The following is a 25446-nucleotide window of genomic DNA, read 5'->3' as shown; positions in this document are numbered from 1 at the left end:
ATCTCAGGGGGGGGGACAATATGATTTTTAATGGAGCAATTGGAACCTTGTTTAAACCATGGCCTTTTAAGCTTCCTCTGCCTGAAGAGTATGTTTTTTGAATAGTAAGAATTATATGTCACCGGCTTGGGGGGACGGGACATCAGGATTTTAGAGATGCTTAGGTGGGGCATGGGCAAAAGAAGGTTGGGAACCACTGTTCTAGAACCACCACTAGAAATAGGCAGATCTGATCTACCAGCAATCAAAGCTTTAACAAAACCAAATTAAGCTCCCAGCAAAAAAAAAGAAATATGTTATATTCCTCTTGGCTAAAAAGTGTACTTTGCGATTATAAATTTTACCACATTTTAGGGACTTGAGCAATTTGAAAAGTCCTTAATCCAGTGAATTAAAACAGATTTATTAGTAACGGTTCTTAATTACATTTTGAAAAGATTATCTATTGCATTCTTAATCAGATCTTTTCAGCTTCACCATACAGAAAAAATAAATGTTCGGTTTTTAGAAAACTTGCATGCTTTCCTTGTAGCCCGAAACGAATGGCTCATCAAATAAGTAAGTAAGTAAGTAAGTAAGTAAGTAAGTAAGTAAGTAAGTAAGTAAGTAAGTAAGTAAATAAGCCCAGAATACTCATTCAAGGAACACATGACCAGATTCAACTCATCCTACTTTGGAAAGATAATGTGGGAATCTAATTTTAGAAAAGGCTCTAATACCGATACAAACAGAAGGAAAGATAAGAGGACAACTAGCAGCAAGGGGGATGGACTCAGTTACAGCGCTGATGGGTACACCATTGGAAGACCTGAAATTCTAAGAAACGGAGAAAAGTCTAACTATGTGGTCACTAAGAGTCATCTTGAGTTGACTTGATACACATAATTAATAAATCAAGGGCTAAGTGCACAATAGACATTTAACATAAATAGGAAAAAACATTTCCCTAAAAATACAATGCATGGAGTCCTAGGCTGCATCAACAAAAAGATAGTATCGAGATTACATGAAGTGTTAGCACTGCTTTATACTGCACTGGCAAGACCTCACTTGGAATACTGCATCCAGTTTTGGTCAACACAATAGAAAAAAAGATGTTGAGAGTCTAGAAAGAGTGCAGAAAAGAGTAACAAAGCTTAGGGGACTGGAGGATAAAACATGTGTTGAATGAGTTGCAGGGGCTGTCTAGGGAAGGGAAGAACTAGGGGCGACTTGATAGCAGTCTTCCAATATTTGAGGGGCTGTCACAGGGAGGAGAGAATTGACCTATTCTCCAAAGCACCTAACGGCAGGACAAGAAGTAACAGTCGGAAACTTATCAAAGAGAGATCCAATCTAGAACTAAAGAGAAATTTCCTAACAGTTAAAACAATTAATCACTGGAATTACTTGTCTTCAGAAGTTGTAGGTGCTCCATCAATGGAAGGTTTTAAGAAAAGATTAAAGAGACGTTTATCCAGGAGAGTATAGGGCCGTGATGGTGAACCTATGGCATGCATGCCGATAGTGGCACACAGAGCCTTCTTTGTGTGCACATGACCATCACCAACTGCTCTTCTGGTTTCCGGTGCCAGGTAGCTGGTCTTCACAAGCAGCAGAGCACTGAAAAATGGCCCAAAACCAGGCCATATTGTGGATGTTTTCAGAGCGTTTAGAGGAACATTTTCAGGTTTTTTCCCAGGCTATTTTCTGGACCATTTTCAGGCTCTTTTGTGGGCCAAAGATGACCTGAAAAATGACCTGAAAATGACCCCCCAAATGACCCCAAAACAGGCATGTGCGTGCCATCCAGCTTCTCTTCGGATTTCCGGTGCTCCGGTGCACAAACATGCAGGTACATGTATGCACATTCTGGTTTGGGCACTCTCTGCTGAAAAGATTTGCCATCAGTGGTATAGAGGCTTCTACTTGAGCAGGGGGACTAGAACAGTGATGGCAAAGCTTTTTTCCCTTGGGTGTCAAAACAGTGTGCATGCACACTATTGCGCAGTCGCAAGTGCCCACACCCATAATTCAATGCCTGGGGAGGGTGAAAGCAGCTTCCCCCAACCCCTGGAGGGCCTCCGGAGGCTGGAAATGGCCTGTTTCCCAACTTCTGGTGAGCCCAGTAATTGTGTTTTGCCCTCCCCAAGCTCCAAAGGCTTCCCTGGAGTCAGGGGAGGGTAAAAACGTCCTCCCCCATCCCCCCGGAAGCTCTCTGGAAGCCAAAAAAAGTCATCCCAGAGCCTCTGGGTGAACCAAAAATCAGTTGGCCGGCACACACAGTCATGTTGGAGCTGAGCCAGGGCAACAGCTCACGTGCCAGCAGATATGGCTCCGTGTGCCACCTGTGCAGTGGTGGGCTCCTACGGGTACAGTCAGGTACTCAGTACTGGTAGCAAAATTTTGATTTTTTTTCTTTTTTTCCCTTCTGGGCTCTGGGTATTTTTTTCCTATCACAGTAAATGAGGTTGAATGTGTGTGTATACAGTGTTCCCTCGATCTTCGCGAGTTCGATCTTCGCGAATAGCCTATACCACGGTTTTTCAAAAAATATTAATTAAAAAATACTTTGCAGTTTTTTTCCTATACCACGGTTTTTCCCACCCAATGACATCATATGTCATCACCAAACTAATAATTTTTGCAAATAAATAACAAAAAAAATAATTATTGTTAATAAATAATTATGTTTATAAATATCAGGATCATTAAGTGTCTTATTCAATGGTGAGTACCAGTAATAATGGTGAGTAAATGGTTGTTAAGGGAATGGGAAATGGTAATTTAGGGGTTTAAAGTGTTAAGGGAAGGCTTGTGATACTGTCCATAGCCAAAAATTGTGTATTTACTTCCGCATCTCTACTTCGCGGAAATTCAACTTTCGCAGGCAGTCTTGGAACGCATCCCCCGCGGAAATCGAGGGAACACTGTAATTTTAGAAGAGCTGTGTGTGTGTGTGTGTGTGTACATACACTTTATACAGTAGATAATCAGGGGTGGGCTACTGCTTGGATGGGGGGAACGCAGTGGTGTAGCAAAAATGGAGCTCCACCCCAGAACACCCAATTTGCCCTGACAGATGTTGAAACAAAATGCATAAGCCACACCCACAGTGTGGTAGTAAAAATTTTGGTAGCCCATCACTGCACCTTAGGCACCTGTTCCATTGATTGGCCATCATTGGACTAGAAGATCTCCCTTCCTTGTTATACTGTTCTTTGTTATCCTGTTACTGTTAATGTAATTGCTATACTGAATCATCAAACTTTTATCTTTTATCTCTTATTTTCTTTTTGAAATACACAAATAAAATAGTTTTTAAATTAGCCTGGACCTACCATACGTACTTTACCAAGCTTCAGAACAATCTGCTGAACCATTTTCTCAGTTATAACATTATTGTTCAACAATTCTTAGATTCTTGGATATAATAGCAGTACGTGATTCATCTATTTTGCCCTTAATACATGGTCATAAAGGTCATTCTCTCATATTGCAGTTTCAAAATCTTCTATACTCCTGGAAATGATTCAGTGGAAAGAATTCTTCCCCGTCTAAATAAATGCAGCAAATACTATTTAAGCCCCATTACCTGCATGACTGGATTTCCAAAAAGTAAATCCAAAAGGAAATTGATTGAAAATGTAATAAATCAATATGCAAAATCTTAAATTAATGAACTGAATCACAATACAGACTCAGTATTCTACTATCACTGTGAAGGTGACCTTTCCTGAAAAAAAGTCAATGAAGAGGTGAAGGAAATAAGTCAATGGATATGGGTCAATGGATAAGGGTCAATGAAATTCAAAGGAAGTTGGAATTAGTTCATTTGTGGCTACATAGAGATTCTAGGCCCCCACATTCTGCTATTTTCTGTCCTATATGAAATTAGCTAGGAAATCGGGGTGGGGGGGTATTAATTATTATTTCTCCAAGATCCTTTAAGGAAAGTTTGGAACCTCCAAAATGCCAGAATAATTCAGGAACTCTGAAGCACAGGTTAATATGCTTCAAAAAAAAAATCTACTGTAGGGATTGGCTATGTAGCTAAGAACATTGTGCTAGGTTTTATTGGTTTTCAGGGTGCTGCTGTCTGATTTTTTGTATTCCCCTATATCAGCTAGCATATTATTTTATCTAGACTTCAGGTTGAGCATGAAGACATTACCGGTATTTGTATTTATAATTTTCTCGTGACCTGTACAAACTTTGAATTCCCTGCAGCTTCACTTTAAACTTTATAAACTTTCTATTTATAGATTGAGTCATTGCATTTTTCTTTTGTAAAATTCTGCTAATAGTGATCTAGTCAGCACTGTAATTTAGTCTTTTATCTAAAATATGGATTTTCACACTTGGCTTTTCTTCTTTAATACAGTATAGCTGATTGATCTTTCTCCTAGAGAAAAGCTATATCCACGAAAATCTGAATTTTCAAACGATGGGAGGTGTTTCTACAATGGGAGATGTTTCTCTTGGTGGCATGTCTAGAATATGAAGAAATGAAAGGCAGTAGATTACATGATATTATACTCACATAGAAACATTACAGGTGCCACATTAATGATCATTAAAGTAGGTAATTAGTATGAACAATGAATTTGGAGCCATTGAAATGTCAGAATATTAAGGTTAAGAAACAAAACTATATTATTCATTTTAATTTTTTGTCTTGGAAATGTATTGATTTTCTGACCTGAATTGCCATTTCATTTGGGAATGCTAAAATTTTTGCTCCTCAGTTTTTTTTCTTCCTTTCTTTAACTACCAAATTAATTATGGAATTCTATTCAAATTTCTGCAAATTTGCTTTTAATTTTTGGTGCAAAATTGCTGCAGAACTGGTTTTATGGTTGTTCGTTACCAAAAATGGTTACCAAGAACATGAAAGAGTGATGCTAAAAAGGAATAAAATAAAGCTATCTAAACCATTAAAGATTTTTCTCCTTTATCAAAGTTTATAAAGTATTTAAATAAAATTATATTTTGGTATAAAGGCACTGGACTTAATAATTTAAATTAACCTATAGAATGATGATATGATACAAAAGATCAGCCCTGCCAGCTGTTGAAAATAATGTCCATTTGCTAACAAATGTTAGCTTGATTTTAAGTGTATCTTTCTCTTCAGGTATTTAAGACGGTCTTTTTAATTTTTTCTTTTTACATGGTATTTTTTTAGTTGCTTGGCACAGATTGCAACCTAAATGACTGGGCTGATACAAGGAATCTTGAAATTCTTCTCTACAAACATAGAAACATCATTTTCTATGAGTCAACCCTAAGAGTCAGGGTTGTCTTAATAGGATTATGGAACCCAGGCAAACTAGTGTATTGGGGCCCCTATGACAATTACTCACAGGAATAAATATGTTAATGTAAAATTAGACACATATTTATATTATTGCCACTTCCAAAAAAATCGATGTTGAAATATTAAAAACATGCTGTATAGCAACAACTAATCAACATGGTAAACATTTGAACAACACACAAAGCTTGAAAAACACAATAATACTCAGTAACCCATACAGTAGCTATAATTACATGATACAAGGTGCATTGAAGGGTTAACATACACAGATTAGTGTGGGTCCCTATGCTTGTGGGCCCATGGGCAAGTGCCCATCAGGCACATGTGTTAAGACAGCACAGATAAAAGTCATTGTTTCTATTATTTTCATTCTAAAATAATGTGTGTGTGTGTGTTTGTGTACACACACACATAGACATTTCATTAGTATAACCATAGCACATAATTAAGCACTCTACTAGTGTCCCTGAGCTGCTCAGAGTTTAAGGAAATATATGTTTTACTTACTTAATTACTCACCTTATTACTTAATTACTTACTTACTTATATCTTCTATCCAAAACAATCCACTCATCATGCACTGGTTGAAATACAAATATTTACTGGTAAATATTCTAACTACCGCAAGAATAACTTTTGCCCAGACTTGGAAATTGGATCACACCCCATCTAAAACTTCATTAATAAAACCCACAAATCTACTGAGCTGATGAAAATGACCCTTCGATAACACACACACACACCACCGTTGATTCGTACTGCCCCAACCCTTCTTGCCTTTTGTAAGAATTTGAAAACTTATTTATGCTGCCAGGCTTGGGGTCATTAGATCCCAGCCTCTGGCCACTGAATGCCTAGCATGTATACAGTATATATATATTAATTTTCAAATTCAGCAAAAAAACATGTGACATATGTGATGCAGAGCTGAAGGGATTGGATACTGTAGCCTAGAGGATAATTCTCTGCCTTACAAGGCAAAGGTTGCAGGTTCAAGTCCCAGTGGGTATGGCTAGCTGATGAGGTTAAAATAAGGCCAAAATAGATCTATCCTAGTCTCCCTTAATTTTCAAATTCAGCAAAAAACATGTTACATACATACATACATACATACATACATACATACATACATATATGTATATATGTCACATGTTTTTTTTCTGAATTTGAAAATTAAGGGAGACTAGGATAGACCTATTTTGGCCTTATTTTGGCCTCATCAGCTAGCCACACCCTCACACTGGGACTTGAACCTGCAACCTTTGCCTTGTAAGGCAGAGAATTAACCTCTATGATACAATATCCAATCCCTTCAGCTCTGCACCATATATATGTCACATGGGGTTTTTTTTGCTGAATTTGAAAATATATACTTACTTCCGTAACATAAAAGAAGTAGAAATGTTTGATTTATATATATATTACAAGGCTTGATTTATATATATATATATATACACATCTTCAGGCTGGTGCTTCTGTCCTTGTTTGATTTGATCCTGGGGCCTCTGCCTTGTAAGGCAGAGAATTAACTTCTAGGTCACCAGATCTGATCCCTTCAGCTTTGTACCAGGGAGGGGCTATATGGGAGCTCTCTAATCTTATTTAGCTGTTTGAAGGGTTGTGATATGATTGTTATACAGATAGTCTTCATTTAGTGGCCCAGTTGGGATCAGCAACTGTACTGTTAAGCACCATGGCTGTTAAGCAGAAAAACATTCAACCATGACAGACTTATGATATCACTTCGCATCTGATCATTAAATAAAGCATCATGTGGCCACAACTTACGATTTCATTTCTTCCTTCTCCACTAACTTTGTTTGTCACAAGCCAGTTGGGAAGCATGCAAATGGCAATTATATGATGATGGGACATTGTGACAGTCATAAATGCAAGTTTTGGTGGCAAATCTCTTTTTTTTCCTCAGCATCATAACCTTGAAAAATCATTAAATAAGTCAATAAGTGAAGACAACCTGTAGGTGCGATAACCCTTGGGATTGACACAGTAGCTCTAATAGGGCAGAATTGTTAAGATATTCATGAACTGGGAGAACCATGTTAATAAAGTCAACCAATGAATATGCATAGCAACTAATTCAGCCAATGGGAGTTAAACACTTCTGAGTCTGTGCAGAGAATCAAAATTGAAAACTTAAGCTTAAGGCTGGCCTTAGCTCAGTCAACTTTTCTCCCTTCTCTCTAAACTAGAATCTGTTTGTGTTTTACTTTTAACTGTCACTACATTGAAGAAGAACTCTGCTAATATTGTAAATATATATGATATATTACTTTATATAAAGAAGTTTGTGAATCCAGCTGAATCAGTCATCTCTGTGTGATTTTTCTGCAAAAAACTAATAATAATGAACTTTCCAGTTTACTTAAGAGGAATATTGTCAGAGATCCTTGTTTTTCATTTCATATTCTATCTGAGGCACAGGTGCATAAACTGAACAGGCAATAAAAGGCAACAAAAGACACAACATGTTAGAACGACTAATTTGAAGGAAAGCTTGTAAAACCAGACCAAAATTGAAGAAATAAGATGCTGCGAACAAGTCTTCCCAAGATGTTGAGTCATCAGATTGGTTCTGATTAAGAAAAGTAATGGGCAGGCAGAAGAATGTATGATTTATGCAATATTTGACCTTGTTCTTAGAATTTCTGTAGGATTTCTAGTGGAGCAAGCATAAGAATAAGGCTGACTTTCAGCTGCTGAGATGAGCAAAACGTTTATGAGAGCAAATTAAATATGCATTCTATAGATGTCTGTGCTACTATAAATAGTATATAAAATAGAATTATTCCATAAGAAATTGCTTTGATTGCAAGAGAATAGTTATGATTTTAATATATTAAAAGAAAGAGCTTGTTGGTGAATAAAGAGAATGTTTAGGTCCATTATTTTCATCATTATGGAGCCGTGGTGGTGTAGTGGTTAGAGTGCAGTACTGCACGCTACTTCTGCTGTCTGCCTGCAGTTTGGCAGTTCAACTCTCACCAGGCTCAAGTTTGACTCAGCCTTCCATCCTTCTAAGGTTGGTAAAATGTTGGGGGCAATACGTTGATTCTGTAAAGTGCTTAGAGAGAGCTGTAAAGCACTGTGAAGTGGTTTATAAGTCTATTATTGTTATTGTTATTGTTATTGTTATTATTTCTCCTTCATAGAAAGATCTCTGAGAATCTCTACTATTGTGATAAGCTATATCACAAAAGGTCCAAATTGGTCATTATGCACTAAGAACAGGATTATAATTTTAGCTTTAAAGTTATGGTAGATGTTAGGGAATTATGTTATTTGGCTTGCTTTTGTTTTAAATTTTGTTGGTCCAATTTTCCGTTTGCTCTCTTTCTTCAGTTTTTACATATACAGTATAATGACTCCCTATGGAGAAGGTTTAAACCAACAGATTATAATTGGTTCAAAGCTAATCAATGAACCTTAATTGCTGGGTCAGTATGAGTCTGGTTATTTACAGTCCAAATTCCACTACACAATACTATTTAAATTAGTATACTAGTTCTTATAGTATCTTTCAGATGCAGATTGCCCTTGATTTAGGAACACAATTGGAACCATGGTTTATATCGTAAGTTGTTGTAATCATAAAAGTTCAGGAAGATCTGATGTTTTGATCATTTTTATAGCAGTTGTCAAGTGAATCTCCATGGACGTTAACAAAAATCCAGATTCTCCAATGAGCATTTTTACCATAAATTGCCAAAACAAAACCATAAATTATGAGCACATGACTGCAGGATGCTACAACTGGTCATAAATGTGAGTCAGTTGGCAAGCATCCAAATTGTAATCCCGGGGCCCCGGGGACAATACGAAAGTCATCATTGAGAGTACAGGTCACAAGTCACTTTTCTCAAGGTTGTCGTAACTTTAAACTATTTGAACTATTGTTAAATGAAAGGTTGAAAGTGGAGGACTACCAGTATGCTAGAATTCAATTTCCATAGTTGCATGCCTGCACAGGGAAAGTGTGAGTCATCATATTTGAATGGCAGCAGATTGAGTCCAAACTCAAACATCTCCCTCCTCCTATTTTCTCCACAGCATCAACCCTGTGACATGGGTTGGGTTGAAAGTGGGTGATTAACCCAAAGTCGATTCAATTCAATTTTATTTGATTAGTCAATCGACCATATCAAAGCAAAAACAGCAACCACATCGGTCATCATAAAACTGCGACTCAACATAAACACTATACAGCAGTATAAACTGGTTAAAGTAAAATAAAATAAGATAAAATTAAGTAGTAAAACATGAAAATATAACTCATTCAAAGGTTTACATTAAACAAATGTAAGACACTGGTATAAAATATTCTTAATATCTTAAATATTCTTAAATCACTCAGCTGGCAATCTTAATCCAGTCAAAATATAGAGGCTTTCAGCAGAGACAAGAGTCCCAGAAAATTCAACCCTGAAAAAGTTCCTGTTTCTCTTTGGTTCCATCCAACTGATACATACCCAATTAAGAGTAAGTATGCAGTTGGGGGCAGAATGGGATGTTTATATGTCCACCATTGGCCATGGCCTGCAGCCACCTGCCTCAGCTTATTCTAAGCCAGCTTTCCTCCTCCACTGCCGCTCCCTCAGTGATGCTCCAGGGCCAATGGTCCTCTTGCCCATTGCCCCTTGCTCTTCATCCCTGCCCATTTGCCAGACACTGTTGGACCAGGGTCTTTGGCTGCACAAGACAAGAAACTGCCAGCCAATTGGGGGCGGCAGCAGCAAGCAAATGATGGCAGGCTGAGAAAGCAAAGAGTGCCATTGCTTGGACCATTCAAGGGAGAGGGGGTGCCAGGTGACTGGCAGCGGTGGCAAGGACTTGAGGATTCTATCATCTGTGATAAGCAAAACTTTAAAGGAACAGCGTGCATTTATCATAGTCAATGCTGCAAGAAAACTCAAGGTCAAATGAGATTCTGCATCCTTCAGGGTTGTAGTCTTTGTAGGAATTGAGACCCCCCCCCATTTTTGCAAACTAAATTGAGTTTTTCCATTCCCAGAACTTTGTTTCCACAAAGAAATGATCAAAGGGCCAAACCTTTTCCTTCTTAAAAGGATAGGATCATTCACTGAGCTTGAGAGAGAAAATAACAGAGCTATCATTTTCTGTAGATACGTTCCAAAGTGTAGATAACAAATGGGGAGAATCGTGTTCTGAGTACTCATTGCTTGTTTTTAAATTCCATTCCAGTTTAGACATTGCTAAGCACTTCAATAATGTTGTGCACTAATTAAGATAAAAATATTGATTTTTGGATGTGGAAGGTTTTTTTCTCCTATTCAGGAGAATCCATATTTCATTTTTATAATTACTTAATAGTTAATTTTCGGACATACATTTCATTATTAGTCAGAGCATTTAACTCCATGCAAAGCTTCAGTCTCTGGAGTTTTTTTAAAATAAAAATAAGTGGAGTCAATAATACCTTTCTTACAGTTTATGGACAAATATTAAAGAGCAATTTGAGTAGCAATAATAGTACTTAGACTTATATACTGCTTCATAGCACTTTACAGATAATTATGGTTTCTTTTTCTCCTCTGTTGTCTGGACTTGAAATTCTTGTTGAGTCAACATGTGAAAGTCATAGCCTACAGGTTTTGGCTGGTATACCATTTGTGACTAATCTTAGAACAAAACATGCTGTCACTGTAGCTCATGGTCAGTGTAACTCATTCTTTATAGGGCTGCTCTTGCAGATTATTCAGAAGATACAGCTGGTGCAAAATACTACAGCTTGTCCAATGATAGGGAGGAGTCATTGCAGCAATATCATATCACTATTGGGAGCAGTGACTATTTGCTTCTGTTCTACCCATTAAAAGTTCTACCCATTAAAAGAAAGTTGTCATTTTCCTTAATATCAGTGAGCTACAATGGCTGTCGATTGGTCTCTGAATGCAATTCAAGGTATTGGTTATTACCTATAAAGCCCTAAATGGCATTGCACCAGATTATCTATGGGATCGTCTTCTGCCTCATATATCCTAGCATGCGATTAGGTCGCACAGAGTTAGCCTCCTCCAGGCCCCATCGGCCAAACAATGCCAGATGGTGGGTCCATGGGTAGAGCCTTCTCTGTTGTGGCCCCAACCCTCTGGAACCAACTCCCCCTGGAGATTCCTTGTCTTTTGAAAGGTGTTGAAACACATTTATGCTGGCAGGCCTGGGGATCATGAGCTTAAATAAATAAATTAAATAAATAAATAAATAGTGAACTATTTATTTAAAGAAATGTTATTTTAAAGCATCACTTGTGACAACTGTTATACATTGCTACACAATATGAACACATAGGTGTATACTATATCTGTACCATAAATCTGTTTCTATGTCTACATATGGAAGTATAAGCTGCATTGTGACAAAAATGATATATCTAAAATCTGGATCTGAATCAAGGAGTATAAATTTGGAAGTACAAAATGATGACTGCACTTTTATTCAGCTAGCCTTTTTTATTCTCCAGCCATAGAAATATGACTATACAGTATACTGTTATGTATTATATATTCTCTGATATCCCAACACACATGATAGTACCACATTTATAATGAGGTGTTGTGGAGTCTTTAAATCAACAGTGTGTGTAGACATCGCACCATTCAGTTATTTATTTTTAGTTCTGAGTAAGTAGGCATCTAACAATATATCATTATTAGACATTTAAGAAACAAAAATACTAAACTTAAGCAGAAAATTAGGCTTCTTCCCTTATCTCTAAAAGAGAAAGCACATCATTCATTATTGCTCACATTTGCACTGATAGTGTTAATTGAATTCAAATACACACACAAAATAAATACAGATGCTAAAAAATAAAATTGTTGTATTTATAGCCAGCTGGATATTCTTTCATTCAAATTGACTCCACTTGAAATGTATGAGTAAGGATCCCCAAAGATTTTTTTCCCCCATATGAGACTCTTCATTTGACCTGCCTTAAAACTTGATAACGTATTAATGAGTCATTTTAAAAGGATCATGTTAATTTCCCAATCTCTGGTCATAAAGACAGCCTATATCTAATCAGGTTTGCCCTTTCAATTAAACTTGTTTCAGGACATTCTATTTAGTCAGCACCCTGAATGGATCATTAAAATTCTCGTTCGGTAAGAGTTGTGCACGGAGCACTGTTGTTTTTAAATTCCATTAAATCCGAATGGTCTTTATCGCCCCATGACCACTGTGACTTCAATCAGCCAATTTAATTACCTTACAAAATAGTTGGCACACGCAGCAAAGAAAAACAGGTAGGGCTATGACGTTATCAAATTGAAATCTTCCTCTCTGCTCTTTAATCTGGACCAGTCAATAACCATGCTCTACATCCCTCTTATTCCTTCAGGGCACTCTTAACCTCCACTTTCCTCCAAATGTCTTGCTCTTTTTTTCTTCCTCTTTCATTTTCTCTTTCTCTCTTCCTCTCCCTCCCTCCCACTCTCTCTCTTTCTCTCTCTCTCCCCCCGCTTTTTTTTGCTTTTAGTGTTTTACTATGGAAGTCTTATTCTCTACCTTCTTACAGCCCTTGCCTTTAGCACACAAAATTTCTCCTGGTTCCTGGTAACCAAATAAAGGGGAGGGTTTGGGCTTCTCACTGTGACCCCCTAAGCAGCTTTTCCACAAGGTCCCTAATTCAAAAGGTCATAATTGGCTCCTACTATACAAATACCTTCAAGCACAGTTTAAACACCTGCAGAAAAATAGTGAGGGAGCTAGTGATGATTTATTCAAGTTTAATGTGTTAATACATAATTCAGCTTGACTTTATTTTCCTATGCAGAGGATTGACTGTAAGAACCAGCAAGAATCCTTTTCCTAGACTGAGAGGAAATCTTTGTAAAGAAATCTGACTTGAAGTCCCTGCTGTGGGCACATTCAACTAAAAAAACACTATTACCATTCAGGAAAAGACCATGGAAAGCACATAGACAGTCCCAATGCCAGCCGTTTTCGCTCCCTGTACCTATAATAATGGCTTTGTAAAAGCAACCATCCAGCTGTCAGTACTATATCATTACATCGCCATTAGCAAGAATATCATGCAGGCCATTCTATTCCAAAACCCTCACTGGGTTTTATTTCCCATTATCAAAGATAGAATAGAAAGTGAGATTTAATTCTGGCTGTCTGCGGGGCCATTTTCATTTCTGATTTCTTTTACCTACCCTGAGGAAAACAACAGTAACACACCTTCAGTAATGATTAGATCACATTGTTTGTTGTCACTTCTGATATTTTAACCAGAGACCTTTTCCAACAGTCTTCAGACTTCTAGCAGAAGTCACACTGAAGAGCTTTAGTTTCTACCTTGTCTATGAAATTCTCTATTTCTTAACCTTCCCATAAAAGCATGAGCACCCTTTTAACTGGCTGCCAGGGCTCTCAGAATGTGCTCGATAATGGAGTGCCATTATTTCAACCGTAATCTTTAAAGTACTATAAAGTTTTAAAGAAGTGCTAGATATGGGTGAAAATCTAAAGCAAGAGTGTGAAACTTGATTTCATTGAGGGCCACATCAGGGACGGCATACAAATCGAATCGAATCGAATCGAATCGAATCGAATCGAATGAATGAATGAATGAATGAATGAATGAATGAATGAATGAATGAATGAATAAAGGGTTGTGTTTGACCTCAGTTGGCCAGGGGGCATGGTCAGGTCAGTGTCACTTGTCAAGCCTCTGTTTTCGACTGCAATGGGCTTCTGCAGCATTCTGCCAGCAAAAATGGATCTTCCCCGAGCTCTGTTTTCGCTGACAGAGGACTGCAGAAGGCCAGGGTGGCTGAAATTGGAGCCTGGGAGGGATGCATGCAGCCCCACCCAAACTCCATTTTCGCTGGCAGAGGCAGCTGTGAGCTGGTCATTCACTGTTTTCAGGATGGCGCCAAAGGCCAGATGTAAGCATCAGCCCACCCATCCGCAGGTCTTCAGTTTGAAACCCCTGATCTAAAGCAAGATTCATTACCTTGTGTGTAGTTAAGTTTAAATCTCCAAAAGATACCATGGATTCAAAATATGACTGTCACAATTTTATAACTAGAATCTTTGCTGCTCCAGAGGAGTATCTGTATTTAATCTTCGGAGAGGGGCGGCATACAAATCCAAATAATAAAATAAATAAATAAATAAATAATATAAATGTTCTCCCTGGCTCTAGGAGTTAAATTTCCCTTATCAGAAGATCCACTAAAACAGCATATTGTTTAAAGGTCATGTCCAAACAAAAAGAAAAGTCATCAATGAAAATGTTAATATCCTTTTATGCCTAGTTTGTTCCTTTGTTACTCAAGATGCCCATAATTATATAATTATATTTTCCAAAAGAGTAATCAGGCAGACTTGACTCAAGAGGCCTGCAAGTTCAGAATTCCGAAAAATGCAAACGCAATAAAAACACCAGATGTCCTTTAAAAATCCATATGACAAAATTCAAGAGCCTTTCTACTGCAAAGATGAACCTCAGGATGTTACTTTACCAATTTTCTGAATTCAGTTAAATGTGCTGGTTTAAATTTTTTAAGTTTGTAAGCTCTTGTTTACAAAGAGAGTAAACAAGAGTAAACTTACAAAGTTTACTCTTGGTAAGTTTTCATCTTCTGTACCTAATAGCCTAAAAGGGACTCCTTCTGAAAATGATCTGGCCTACAGAAACCTCTTGTCACCCAGGCAGGAAAGTTATATCAATCTAACTCAGAGGTTTTCAAACTTGGCAAATTTAAGACTTGTGGACTACAACTCCCAGTGCTGGCTGGAGAATTCTGGAGTTGAAGTCCACAAGTCTTAAAGTTGCCAAGTTTGGAGAGCCCTACATCTAGCTTCTAATCTATCCTCTCAAAAAACATGACTGCAAAATCTAAACCTTTAGGTCAGGTGTTTCCAAAGCATTGATATTCAATTTGCTTTTGATAAGTGAATTGGAACAATTATCTTAATATAATTGACTTTAAAATAAATAATGGATTTTACGTTGGCTACACCTACCCCCCCCCCCCAAATCAACTCTTGAATGAGAGGCTAAATGCAATTCATGACCTATACTTTACTTTGTAGTACATCATAATCATTTTAGCCATTTATCCATTGCAGGATGTTTCCAACCAATATGATCTTGAATGTAGATAGGACATATTTGCTTTGAAGCTAGAGCTGATCCTTATTCTTATTCTTCACCACAAATGTATCTATTTTCAATTTGATTCTTGAATTACTTTTAATTATGTATTTTAATTTTATTGCTTAAAATTCTTTCATATTGCTTTGTTATGATTTTTTTCTTTTTTCTTTAATTACACACTGAGCTTGTGGTATTTTAACAGTAAGAAAGAAACCAAAAGCTATAATAATAATAAATTATTGGTTCAAAATATAAAAATGGTAAATACATGTTGCTCCCTTAGCTGCCATTATTATATATTTGAATACCATTGAATAGTTTTAGGTATAAAGAAGGACAAAGAAGATAACACCGACAGAGAATATGGCAATAAGCAATATAATATTCACTCTAAAAGATGAAGTATGTAAGATAATTTAGATGACAATTTAGAGTAAATTCAAGTTCTACATGTCCCACAGTTTTAAAGATAATTCGTATGTGAGCCCTGACAGGCTATATATCAAATCTTAGCTGGGCCTCAAAGAAATTTCAAAGGAAAATAAATGGTTAATTCACAAGAAAAATGGACCTAAATACTGTATTGCAGAATCCTTGTCTTAAAGCTCTTCATCATAGAGATGGTGATAATGATGATGATATATTAAAAATCCATGTAAATATATGTTTGGTGTTATAATTCCAAAGTGATTGATTCTACACGATATGATGCTTCATGACTAATACTGTAGTGCCAAAGAATGCTGCTTATGACATAATCTCAAAAGAAAAATTTCAGGTTTTATTCCTTCTGCAGAAATTTCTTATTTTCCACATTTCTCGGGAAATTTATTTCTATGTTGTATATCTTTTTATTAACTTTGTATCAAACTTTAAATTCTGATTTATATCTTTCAGTCCCTGTAGGCCATTGTTACAGAAACACCATAAAGAGAAATACAATAAAGAAGTAAAAATTGTATTTGCAGTCATTCTTTATAGTCCATTGTGGATGTTGCAAGTACAATCAATTTAGGATTTTATAAGAAGTATATTGAAATGTTTGAAATAATTAATTCAATAATTTCTATAATATTCTGTCTATTATTCTGGATAAAATATTACATTAGGGTTTATGAAAAGCAGAGTTTACAAGAGCAATTATAAAAATCTGTATTCTATCATGCACTTAAGAGATAGAATGCATCTTCCACAATCCTGGTTATTTAGCAGCAAGAATATTATTTAGCTCAAAGAAACCAACCTGTCTACTTTTATGCCACTGCTATCATTCATATGCAAATCTATGCAAATAGATGATTTAAATACAAGTTACATAATACAGCACTTATACATTGGTTATGATTTCTTTAATCAGATGACATGCCTAAGTTTAATCATTACTTTTTTAAGATTGATAGATCAATTGTACATACAGACACTATTATGATCATCCTGTTAAATATACATAAATTATCATACCAGCAAAAAAAAAAACCCCACCCTTACATACATTTAAGTGAGAAAGTAACTATGCAGTTATGATTGGCATAAAAATGATTTCAAAAGGTAAATGTCACCAGTTTTTAAAAGACTAGCAAAAAGCCTCAATAATGTCTGAAGCTGAATTGTGCATATCGATGCTTAGAGATGGGTGTGCAAATTGACAGAGGAAAATGCAAAACTATGGAATAAGCTTTCCATCGGGTTAGTATAATCTCCTATCACTTATATTTTTAGGGTTTGTTTGTTTGTTTGTTTGTTTGTTTGTTTGTTTAGGTGGTTGTCCTTGTATTATGGTTTTTTTTAACTCTTTAATTTGGCAAGGGGAGCAATCCTGATATAGTGGTTAAAGCATCAGACTATAAACTAGAAGGCCATGAGTTATTCCTGCCTTGGCACAAATCCAGCTGGGTGACTTTGGGCTAACCAGTGTTTTTCAGCCCTAGAATGCCAAACCACTTTTGAAAAGCCTTGCCAAAACCAAAAAAATGACCGGAACTTGTCCAAGCAGTCTCTGAGAATCCCACCAAATCACAGGGTGGCAGACACAATTCCATAGAAGAAGAACAAGAAATAAAATATAAAAGCTTCCCCCTAGTCCAATGAGATGAACAACTACATAAATGTATTAGATTTTGGGAGGGGGAGAACCTGAAAAGAACATGTACTTTACCAGATTCTGAAATGACATTCACTCCACTTTTTCCCATGGCAATTGTAAAATAAATCTGCATTCAAACAAAATATTGCTGTGGAAAGAAATCTCAAATCTGTCTTCAAAATGAAGGACCATGCATTGAACTGCCCACCCTCACAAGTTTTTCGCTTTTGTTTCCCTTCCCTTAAAGAAAAAAAATCTAAAGATTGAAAGCTTTCATCAGATTGTTTAATGAATATCTGGAGACCAGCCTGAGACTCCCACAGTAATCCTTTTGCTTCTGCTGGTCCTAGGACTGTCCCATTGCAATAAATCTTTCCTTGGGCTTTTCTCTCACTTTAATGACCCTTTCAGATCTGAATGTAACCAACAGGATGGTGTTCTAAATCTTTTTGAAATGATTTTTTTTTTACCCCTGAAAGGTCAGAAATTTGCACATTTGTTGGTGGCAAAGAGTAAGCTACAGAAACAATAGGCAGCCAGAAGCTGATCTGTTTCCTTGGCCAAGAATCTGAATTGGCATTTGGGGGTTGGGGGGTTGGGGGGGGTTGTTTGTTTCTGTGGCCTTGATGGCCACTGGCCTTAACATCACTTCCTCTCCCTCCCTTCCTCGCTCTCTCTCTCTCCCTCCGACAGGATTAGTTATTATTTTCTAACATAGGGTTACCATTTCTAGGCTGCAAAACCGCTACACTCACTATTACATGCATCTAACGCCAAACAATACAAAGATAATGCCGCTGTTTAACCGCAAACATAGTAGCTCTTGTCTACCACCACTTTCCATTGAGCTTGACTATACAAATGCACATTCATATGCAAGTGTTAATGGGAGAAGAATGGGCCACAGCTGGGTTGATTTATGCATAATGGAGTTAAAGATTCCCAGAAGGAACTTGGAGCAGGAAAAAGAAAACAATGGACAAGATTATTTGCTGACTGTATTTTAAATCAGTGGTTCTCAACCTTTTCTACACCATGAACAATCTTTAAATATCTTTCATGGCCAGAAACGATAGACCAAGACTTAAGATTTAAATCATAACATTTATTCAAGTTTTCGTGGACCCCCTGTGACGACACTTTGCCCCACTTCCCAGTCCATGGACCACAAATTGGGGATCAGTATTTTAAATCAAGGACCAAAAATACCATCTGAAAGCACAGGACAGCTAGTGTGATGGAGCAATTAAGATGCAGCCAGTTGAAGTCTGTCCACAGTCAGAGACCCTTTGGATAATTTTTTGCCAGCCAATATTTCTTAGGCTTGTTTTGAAAAAAATTGGGAGGGGGAGTACAACATTTATTCCCTTGACCACCTGAAGAAAATATGGAATAACAGACAGATGAATGTTTCATGAGATGGGGAGGAGGAGGAACAGAATAAAAAGAGTGGGTACTGGTGGTTTGAGAACCCTTACTCCCCATGTTCCAAATTCAGTAGAGCAGAAAGAGCAAACAACCAATGTCTGGGCATGTTTTGTTATCTGTTCAAAGGATGCTTTCTTCCTTTAGCCAGCTGTTCCCTCAGAGTGAAACTTGTGATTGTTTGGATGGATTTCATTCATTTTCATTCCCCTACAACAGTTGTTTCCTACTTCAACAATCCAAGGGAGTACTTATTTTGAAGTTTGAGCACACACAATGCCTGCACACTCACAGGCACACACACACCGGCCATGCGTCAATGCTTCAACAAATTCTTTTACATTCTCTGGTGAAATCAGGCAAAGCACAACCAACAATTTCCCCTCTCCTTCGCATCCTTTGCATCTCCAGTTTTGCTGCCTCTGATCAATAAAACTACGCTGGGGAAAAGGCACACCTCTAAAATCTGCAGGTTTCTTGCCTTTTCTTTTTTTCCAAAGTTTATTTATTAATTTTCAGAAAAGAATAACATAAAATCAAATGAATCTTATACATTTCGACAAATCATCACCTGTGTGATTTCTTGTCTTTTCTGCCTCAGCTATCCTCTGTGGCAGAATAAACCCTTAGTTGCTGTTTATTCATATCTCTTTTATCCAGAATATAGTTTGGGGAGTAAGAATGGGATCTGATTCTGATGAAATTGTGAAAAAAAATGGGATTAAGGTGAGCTCCAGATGCATTGCTTCTATTGGGGTTGCACAGATTTAACCCACCCAGGTCAATCAACAAGACTGAAGAAGTAAGAAAAAAAATGCAAAAAGAAAATGCTTTTTTAAATATCCAGGGCTTGGAGAAGGAGGGAACCTTCATTGTCTGATCAATTAACATTTCACATAACTATTCCTTGAAACAAGGCTAATGGGATGAAGTTGCCCACACGGGCAGCTTTAATTAACCCCACAGAACCTCTCTGGTGAAAGTTGCAGGGAAAGCATAATATTGACATCCAAAGCCCAGCGGATGTCGGTGCTCAGTCAACACTTAGTGACAGTGTTCCTGTCACAAGCAACATTCATCTGCTTGGTGCTTTCATCAGGCTACGGATCAGTTGCCTGCCAGCCATGCCCCACAGGTGTTTTAGAACTACCTCGTGCTTTATTCAAAAGGAGGAGGCAGTCCTGGAGATGGTTGCTAACAGCAACGCGACAAGAATTGCAGACAGGGGCTTGGAGGGGGGCCAGGGAGAGTAAGGGAGGGAGAGGAAAGGTAGCTAGGAATAATCTAGCTTGCCACATAAAGACCACTGGAGCATCCATACCTCCCCAGATTCCAGCTGCGAATTCCTTCCTCAATTTTTAACCATCTACCTTGCTCCAACGCACACACAAAGCAACCCTGCCGATGTTCACTGGAAAGGAATTGTTTCAGTGGCAGGAGAAAGCCCGGAAGATAAACATGCTTCGAATTAGGCAAAACTTTATCCCAGTGTTATTTACTCCTCATTGTTCTAATAACGACAACCTGCGATGGTTCAAATTGACTCCAGCTTAGCCAAGGGCTTAATAGAGGAACCGCTGTTTCGACCTTAACTTTCTCTTTCGGCCAGAGACTAACTTTTCTTGGATAGATTTACCGCCCAGAGATGCCAAGAAGCCTGACCTTGAACCCTCCCACCCCAACTCTGTCTAATTTACTCACTCTACCTTCCAAAAGCTTGAGTTTTCACTCTGTTTATTAAATAGCAAGGAGTGATAGGATTCTCAAGAATGCAAGAAAAAGAACGGGAGGTGGAAGCCCCCTTGAAAAAGTCAAGACTGAGATATCTCCTCGAAAAGAAAAAAAAATCCAACGACCAATGCTGTATCTGACAACAGCCATCCAAGCGCCTCTTTCGAAGAAATTCTGACCTTCACGAGCCTAGTAGAGCGACTACCTCAGGACGCAGTATTGACATTTCCTAACCCAGGTACTCTCCTGCTAAAGAACTCGCCTTCTGGGGGTCTAGATTGCCGTTGCAATCTCAGGCACACTTCCTCCTAAGTGTAACCCCCTTGCCTAGCTCAAGGTATGCATGCATGCTTCACTCTCTTCATATATCGGAAACGAACCCCTTCCCAGATAATTTGGAGGAAGGCGGAATGGGGCGGGAAAGAAAGTACAAGCGTTAAGGGGTTTCCAGAACTGCCCGTTCGCCAAAAAATCGATCCGTGGATGAAGTACTTATAAAACCAAGGAAAACGGCGCGAGAGGGATCTTTTTCCGTCCGGGGCGAGAATTTCAAGCTTGGAGCATCTGAACTCGACCAGACCGACAATGACTTTGAACCTGCCAAATCAGAAGGAGCCAACTTCGGAAAAACGCACAGAAAGATGCTCGCCTACCCCACTGCAACTCCGGGGGACGGGGGAAACACACAACATCAGACAACCACAAAAACCAGCTTTTCTTTGCTTAAAAGAGAAATCCAGCCCGACCCGCCTGGATTGGTGAGGCGAGCGCTCATGGCTAGCTGTGCCCTCGGCTTGTTTCGCTTGGAAGTCAGACCGTGGAAGGAAAGAAGGAAGGAAGGGACGCCTTAAAATGCAACCGGCGAGAGTCTAAATCCCGATTAGCCCGGAAGTAGCTTCCTCTCCTTTTCCCTTCGACCTCCCTTTCCTTCCCCTGACAAAATCCTGGGGAACACAACATAAAGGCAAACCGAGTAAGGGGGGCGAAGAGGAGGAGGAGGAGGAGAATAAACGGCCGCCTTACCGAATCTCAACACATGTGTGGTGCCTTGAGAATATCCAATCCACATTAAGCAAAGCAGGAGCCGAGCGGTGCCTCTGAAGACTGGATGAGTTAGAATCGGGGAAATAATCTTCATGGTGTTTCCTACGCACACCCGCGCCGCTTCCTCTTTCGGCCCCCTTTTTTCTTTGCTTCAGCGTCAGGTTTCCCCCCGCGGTCGGGCGTCAAGCGGCCGAGGAGCCGTAGTAAAAAAAAAGTGCCTGGCCCCAAAGACGCGATCACGGCATGGTCACACCGGTGCCGAGGGACTCTCCGCTTCCCAACGCCGCTAGCCAAGCCTGCATGCTCTTCATTCACTGCGCCAAGGAGCAGCCTTCGACTGCAAGGAATGGTGGGACATCCATGATAGCCGGGCGAAGCCGGAGCGGAAGGAGCGAAGAGAGGAATCCGGGAGAAATCCAAAAACGGAGGTTGTTGAAGCCTTGGCCAGCCGGGCGAACCTAGGAGAAAAGCGAAAGGGGAGGTGGGGATGGAGGGGGGGGGGAGAGAGAGATCAATAGGCGATCCGAGCGGACGAAAAACCGCCACCGAGCAAGAGGCGGGCGCTCGCTTTGGCCGATGGGTTTCCCTTCCACTGAACTGCCGCACAGCTTCTGACGCGCAGCCAAAGATGAAGTGTGAGAAACCCAGACAGCTCTCGCCTTGTCTTGAGGCCGCCAAGCTAAGGCGGCCTATCCCCCCTCCGGTTTCTCTGATTCAAGCCGATGCCATCGCCAACCCAACCTTGGGGAGTTAAACCGCGTTACATTTTGGAAAGGAACGTGCCGGTCGTGACGCGCCTGGCGTTTTGGATGCTTTCCTCCCAATAACCTGTTGTTGTTGTTTTCTGGGCGATGAACAAATTGCCTACTTAACGCAGCAGAAACGGAGGCTTTAGGGAGTCTGCGGGAAGACTGGGTCAAGTGAGTGACCGGGGAGGGGGGGGGTGAGGTTTTGCATCCCGGATTCACCTGTTTGGAGCCCGAAGTCCCATGCTGGGCCCTTCTCACAATGCTCCTCCGATTTGATTTCCGTGGGATCGGCGTTCAGTTTCAGCCCCCAAAGTCTTGAAACTGAGAGCGGATCGATTTCCACGGAGGCAGCTTCCAGGCTTAGCATGAAGAACAAACAAGATCGCTCCATCAACATTAAGTCACTGCTGACTGATGGGTGACAGAACATCCTTTCTTAAGACTAGGGGGAGGGGATGACGCTTCTGTTGATTCCAAATGTATACCAAGAGCCAATAGGCATTTGCTTTCCACAAGTATTATTCAATCAATCAATCAATCAATCAATCCACACAACTAATTTTACATAAACTCATAAGAAGAATGACAGCCAGAATTAAATGATTATCTAGAACCAAAGCTGTAATTGAAGTCAGACTACCTGGAAGGAAGTTATACTGAATCCAGGAAGCTTACTTTATGTAGACCTATATTGTAGGTATATGATTGCATGCTGTTGTCAGAAACAACAATGAGTGAAGGAAACATTCCTAAGCTCTGTTCTCATTTATATCCCTATTACAAAAATTATGTGTTTAGTGTCTTTTATCTACTTTTGTAACAACTAAGTTTTGTAAGACAAGAAACACCATATAAAGTGTAGCAAATGCAACCTAAACAGTATTCTCCAGGTTCAGTCATTGGTGGCTCTTGTTGAAGCCCTTACTAATGTAGAAATTGAGATATCTGGAAGTCTTAGATACCTTTAAACGTAATAGGAAATCACATTGTCTAAGAGTAATTGAGAAACTTTTCATCTCTATTTTCACTGCTTTCTCTCTCCCACTCTCCCCCCCTCTGTGTATGTGTGTGTGTCACACAGAGATATGCTTATTAGATTAAAGACATATTTTCTCCTGCCATATTTCAATAGGAAATGCAATTGAGGGTGTTTTCTTTTTTAAAAAAAAAGGTTGTGGGAGAAGGGGACTCATTAAAACACATTTTGTGGAGAACACATTTTTTGCATTTCTTGGACATTGTCATTCATTCTTAAGCACTGATTATGGATCAATGGAGAAGAGAAAGAAGGATAACTTCTATTACTGTCCTATGAAAGTGAATGGAGATTTATTCTGTCTGGAAATGCTCTCTTCCCCACTTCAATGCAGATTTAGATCCAAAAGACATTCTATAAATTAAGATGACATAGAACCACATCAACAGTGTGACGATCTATCTCTCCTTCAGACTGTGGAATTTTTAAAAAAGGCCCACTGCACCAATAAATTTAGAATCTGATTCTTCTTATTCTGTCTTGTGCCCTGCTTCATCTAAATCACCTGGGATTCAATTGATTCATCAATGAGAATAACAATTGGATGTTCATATGATAGGCTGCACCTTTCATGCATCTATTTCCCACCAAACTTGTGATGAAGCAATTCCTTGATGTGATACTCTCCATATGTAAGCAAGTACATTTTTCATAATCCCCCCAGGAATATTCCTGAGGGTATTTGGTGTCAAGATGAGTAAGGCTACTCCTTCTCGTGTATTAACTAAGATTTATGACTCTTAAAGCTTGTGTTATGAGGAAACAAATCAGAATAGCTTTGTACTATTAAGGTATTTATCATATCTGCAATCGAACTGAAATTTACATATTAATAAGGGATAAACAAATAATCTTGGATTTTTTAAACTGTTAAAATTTGGAATTTACAGTGTTGTCAAAAGTAAGAATCAGCAATGGCTACTTCTGCAGACTAACAGGCAATTCAATGAGCTGGAGGGCTGTTATTAACAATGAAAAGAAGGGGATTTAGCGACCCTTCAGTGCACTACCGGAAATTTTATCATGAAACTGCAGTGTGAGATTGTCTCTATTGGATATATTGTTCATTTCATAATACTTTAATTTAGATAAAAAATAAATGCAATGTAGAACCAAGCTTATATTAAAAACAAATAAATTTAATGCTAGTTTGGTGTTTCTAGATGAGACAATATAGTTTTTATTTGTAAGACTTCCCTTTCTAAAAATGTTATAACTTAACTTTTATTAACAGCCGCTGCTAGATTTGAATCCTGCTATCAATTTCATTAGATTTTCTATATTTCCTTTGTTTCTCTATCTAGTCAGCTTGACATTATTTTATAAGACTCACCAGATTCTTTTATCTAGGAAATTGAATTCTGGCATGAATATTGCAATTGTTTTTATTTTGCAATATTCTTTACTCTCAACTTTTGTTGGATGATTGTGAATCAGAAAGATATCATCAAATCTACTCTGCTGGATTTTCTTATTCTTCTTCCATCCTGTCTTATTTTTGGAGGATGCCTGGACAAATCCCTGCAGTTTTCTTGGCAAGGGTTTTTCAGAAGTAGTTTGCCCTTGTCTCATTTCCAGGGCTGAGAGAAAGTGACTGGCACAAGGTCACCCATCTGGGCTTTGTGCCTAAAATGGGATTAAAACTCTCAAGTCTTTTGGTTTCTAGACTGATGCTTTACCACTATGCTAAACTTGAATTTTAGTAGCTAATATTGGTTCCCTTTTCAGTACCATGGAGAGCGACACACATTTGAACTTGCTGAATGCTGTATATACTGTAGGTGCAAAATATGTTGTAAAATAAAAATAAAATCACCCCATCAGAAGGTGTGTGTGTGTTTGTGTGTGTACACACACACACACACACACACACACACACAGAAGCAAAATAGTTAAGTACTGATTTTGATTACCTAGTTCAGACTGGTT

At 38.5% G+C, this 25446-nt stretch overlaps 1 protein-coding gene across 2 annotated transcripts in view; it reads right to left on the bottom strand.

Moving 5' to 3' along the window:
- The window catches only part of GRIK2 (glutamate ionotropic receptor kainate type subunit 2), a 581525-nt gene extending 559698 nt beyond the window's left edge, over positions 1-21827 (bottom strand). For both annotated transcript variants that reach the window (XM_070733273.1, XM_070733274.1), the window contains exon 1: positions 21712-21827. In XM_070733273.1, coding sequence (XP_070589374.1) covers positions 21712-21826 — 115 coding nt within the window. In that variant the 5' untranslated portion in view covers position 21827. The remainder of the gene's footprint in view (positions 1-21711) is intronic.
- Positions 21828-25446: the final 3619 nt, after the last annotated feature.

The sequence above is a fragment of the Erythrolamprus reginae genome, chromosome 1 (assembly GCF_031021105.1).
Source record: "Erythrolamprus reginae isolate rEryReg1 chromosome 1, rEryReg1.hap1, whole genome shotgun sequence".
NCBI classification, from domain to species: Eukaryota; Metazoa; Chordata; class Lepidosauria; order Squamata; family Dipsadidae; genus Erythrolamprus; species Erythrolamprus reginae.
This window is presented reverse-complemented; position numbering and strand designations above follow the sequence as displayed.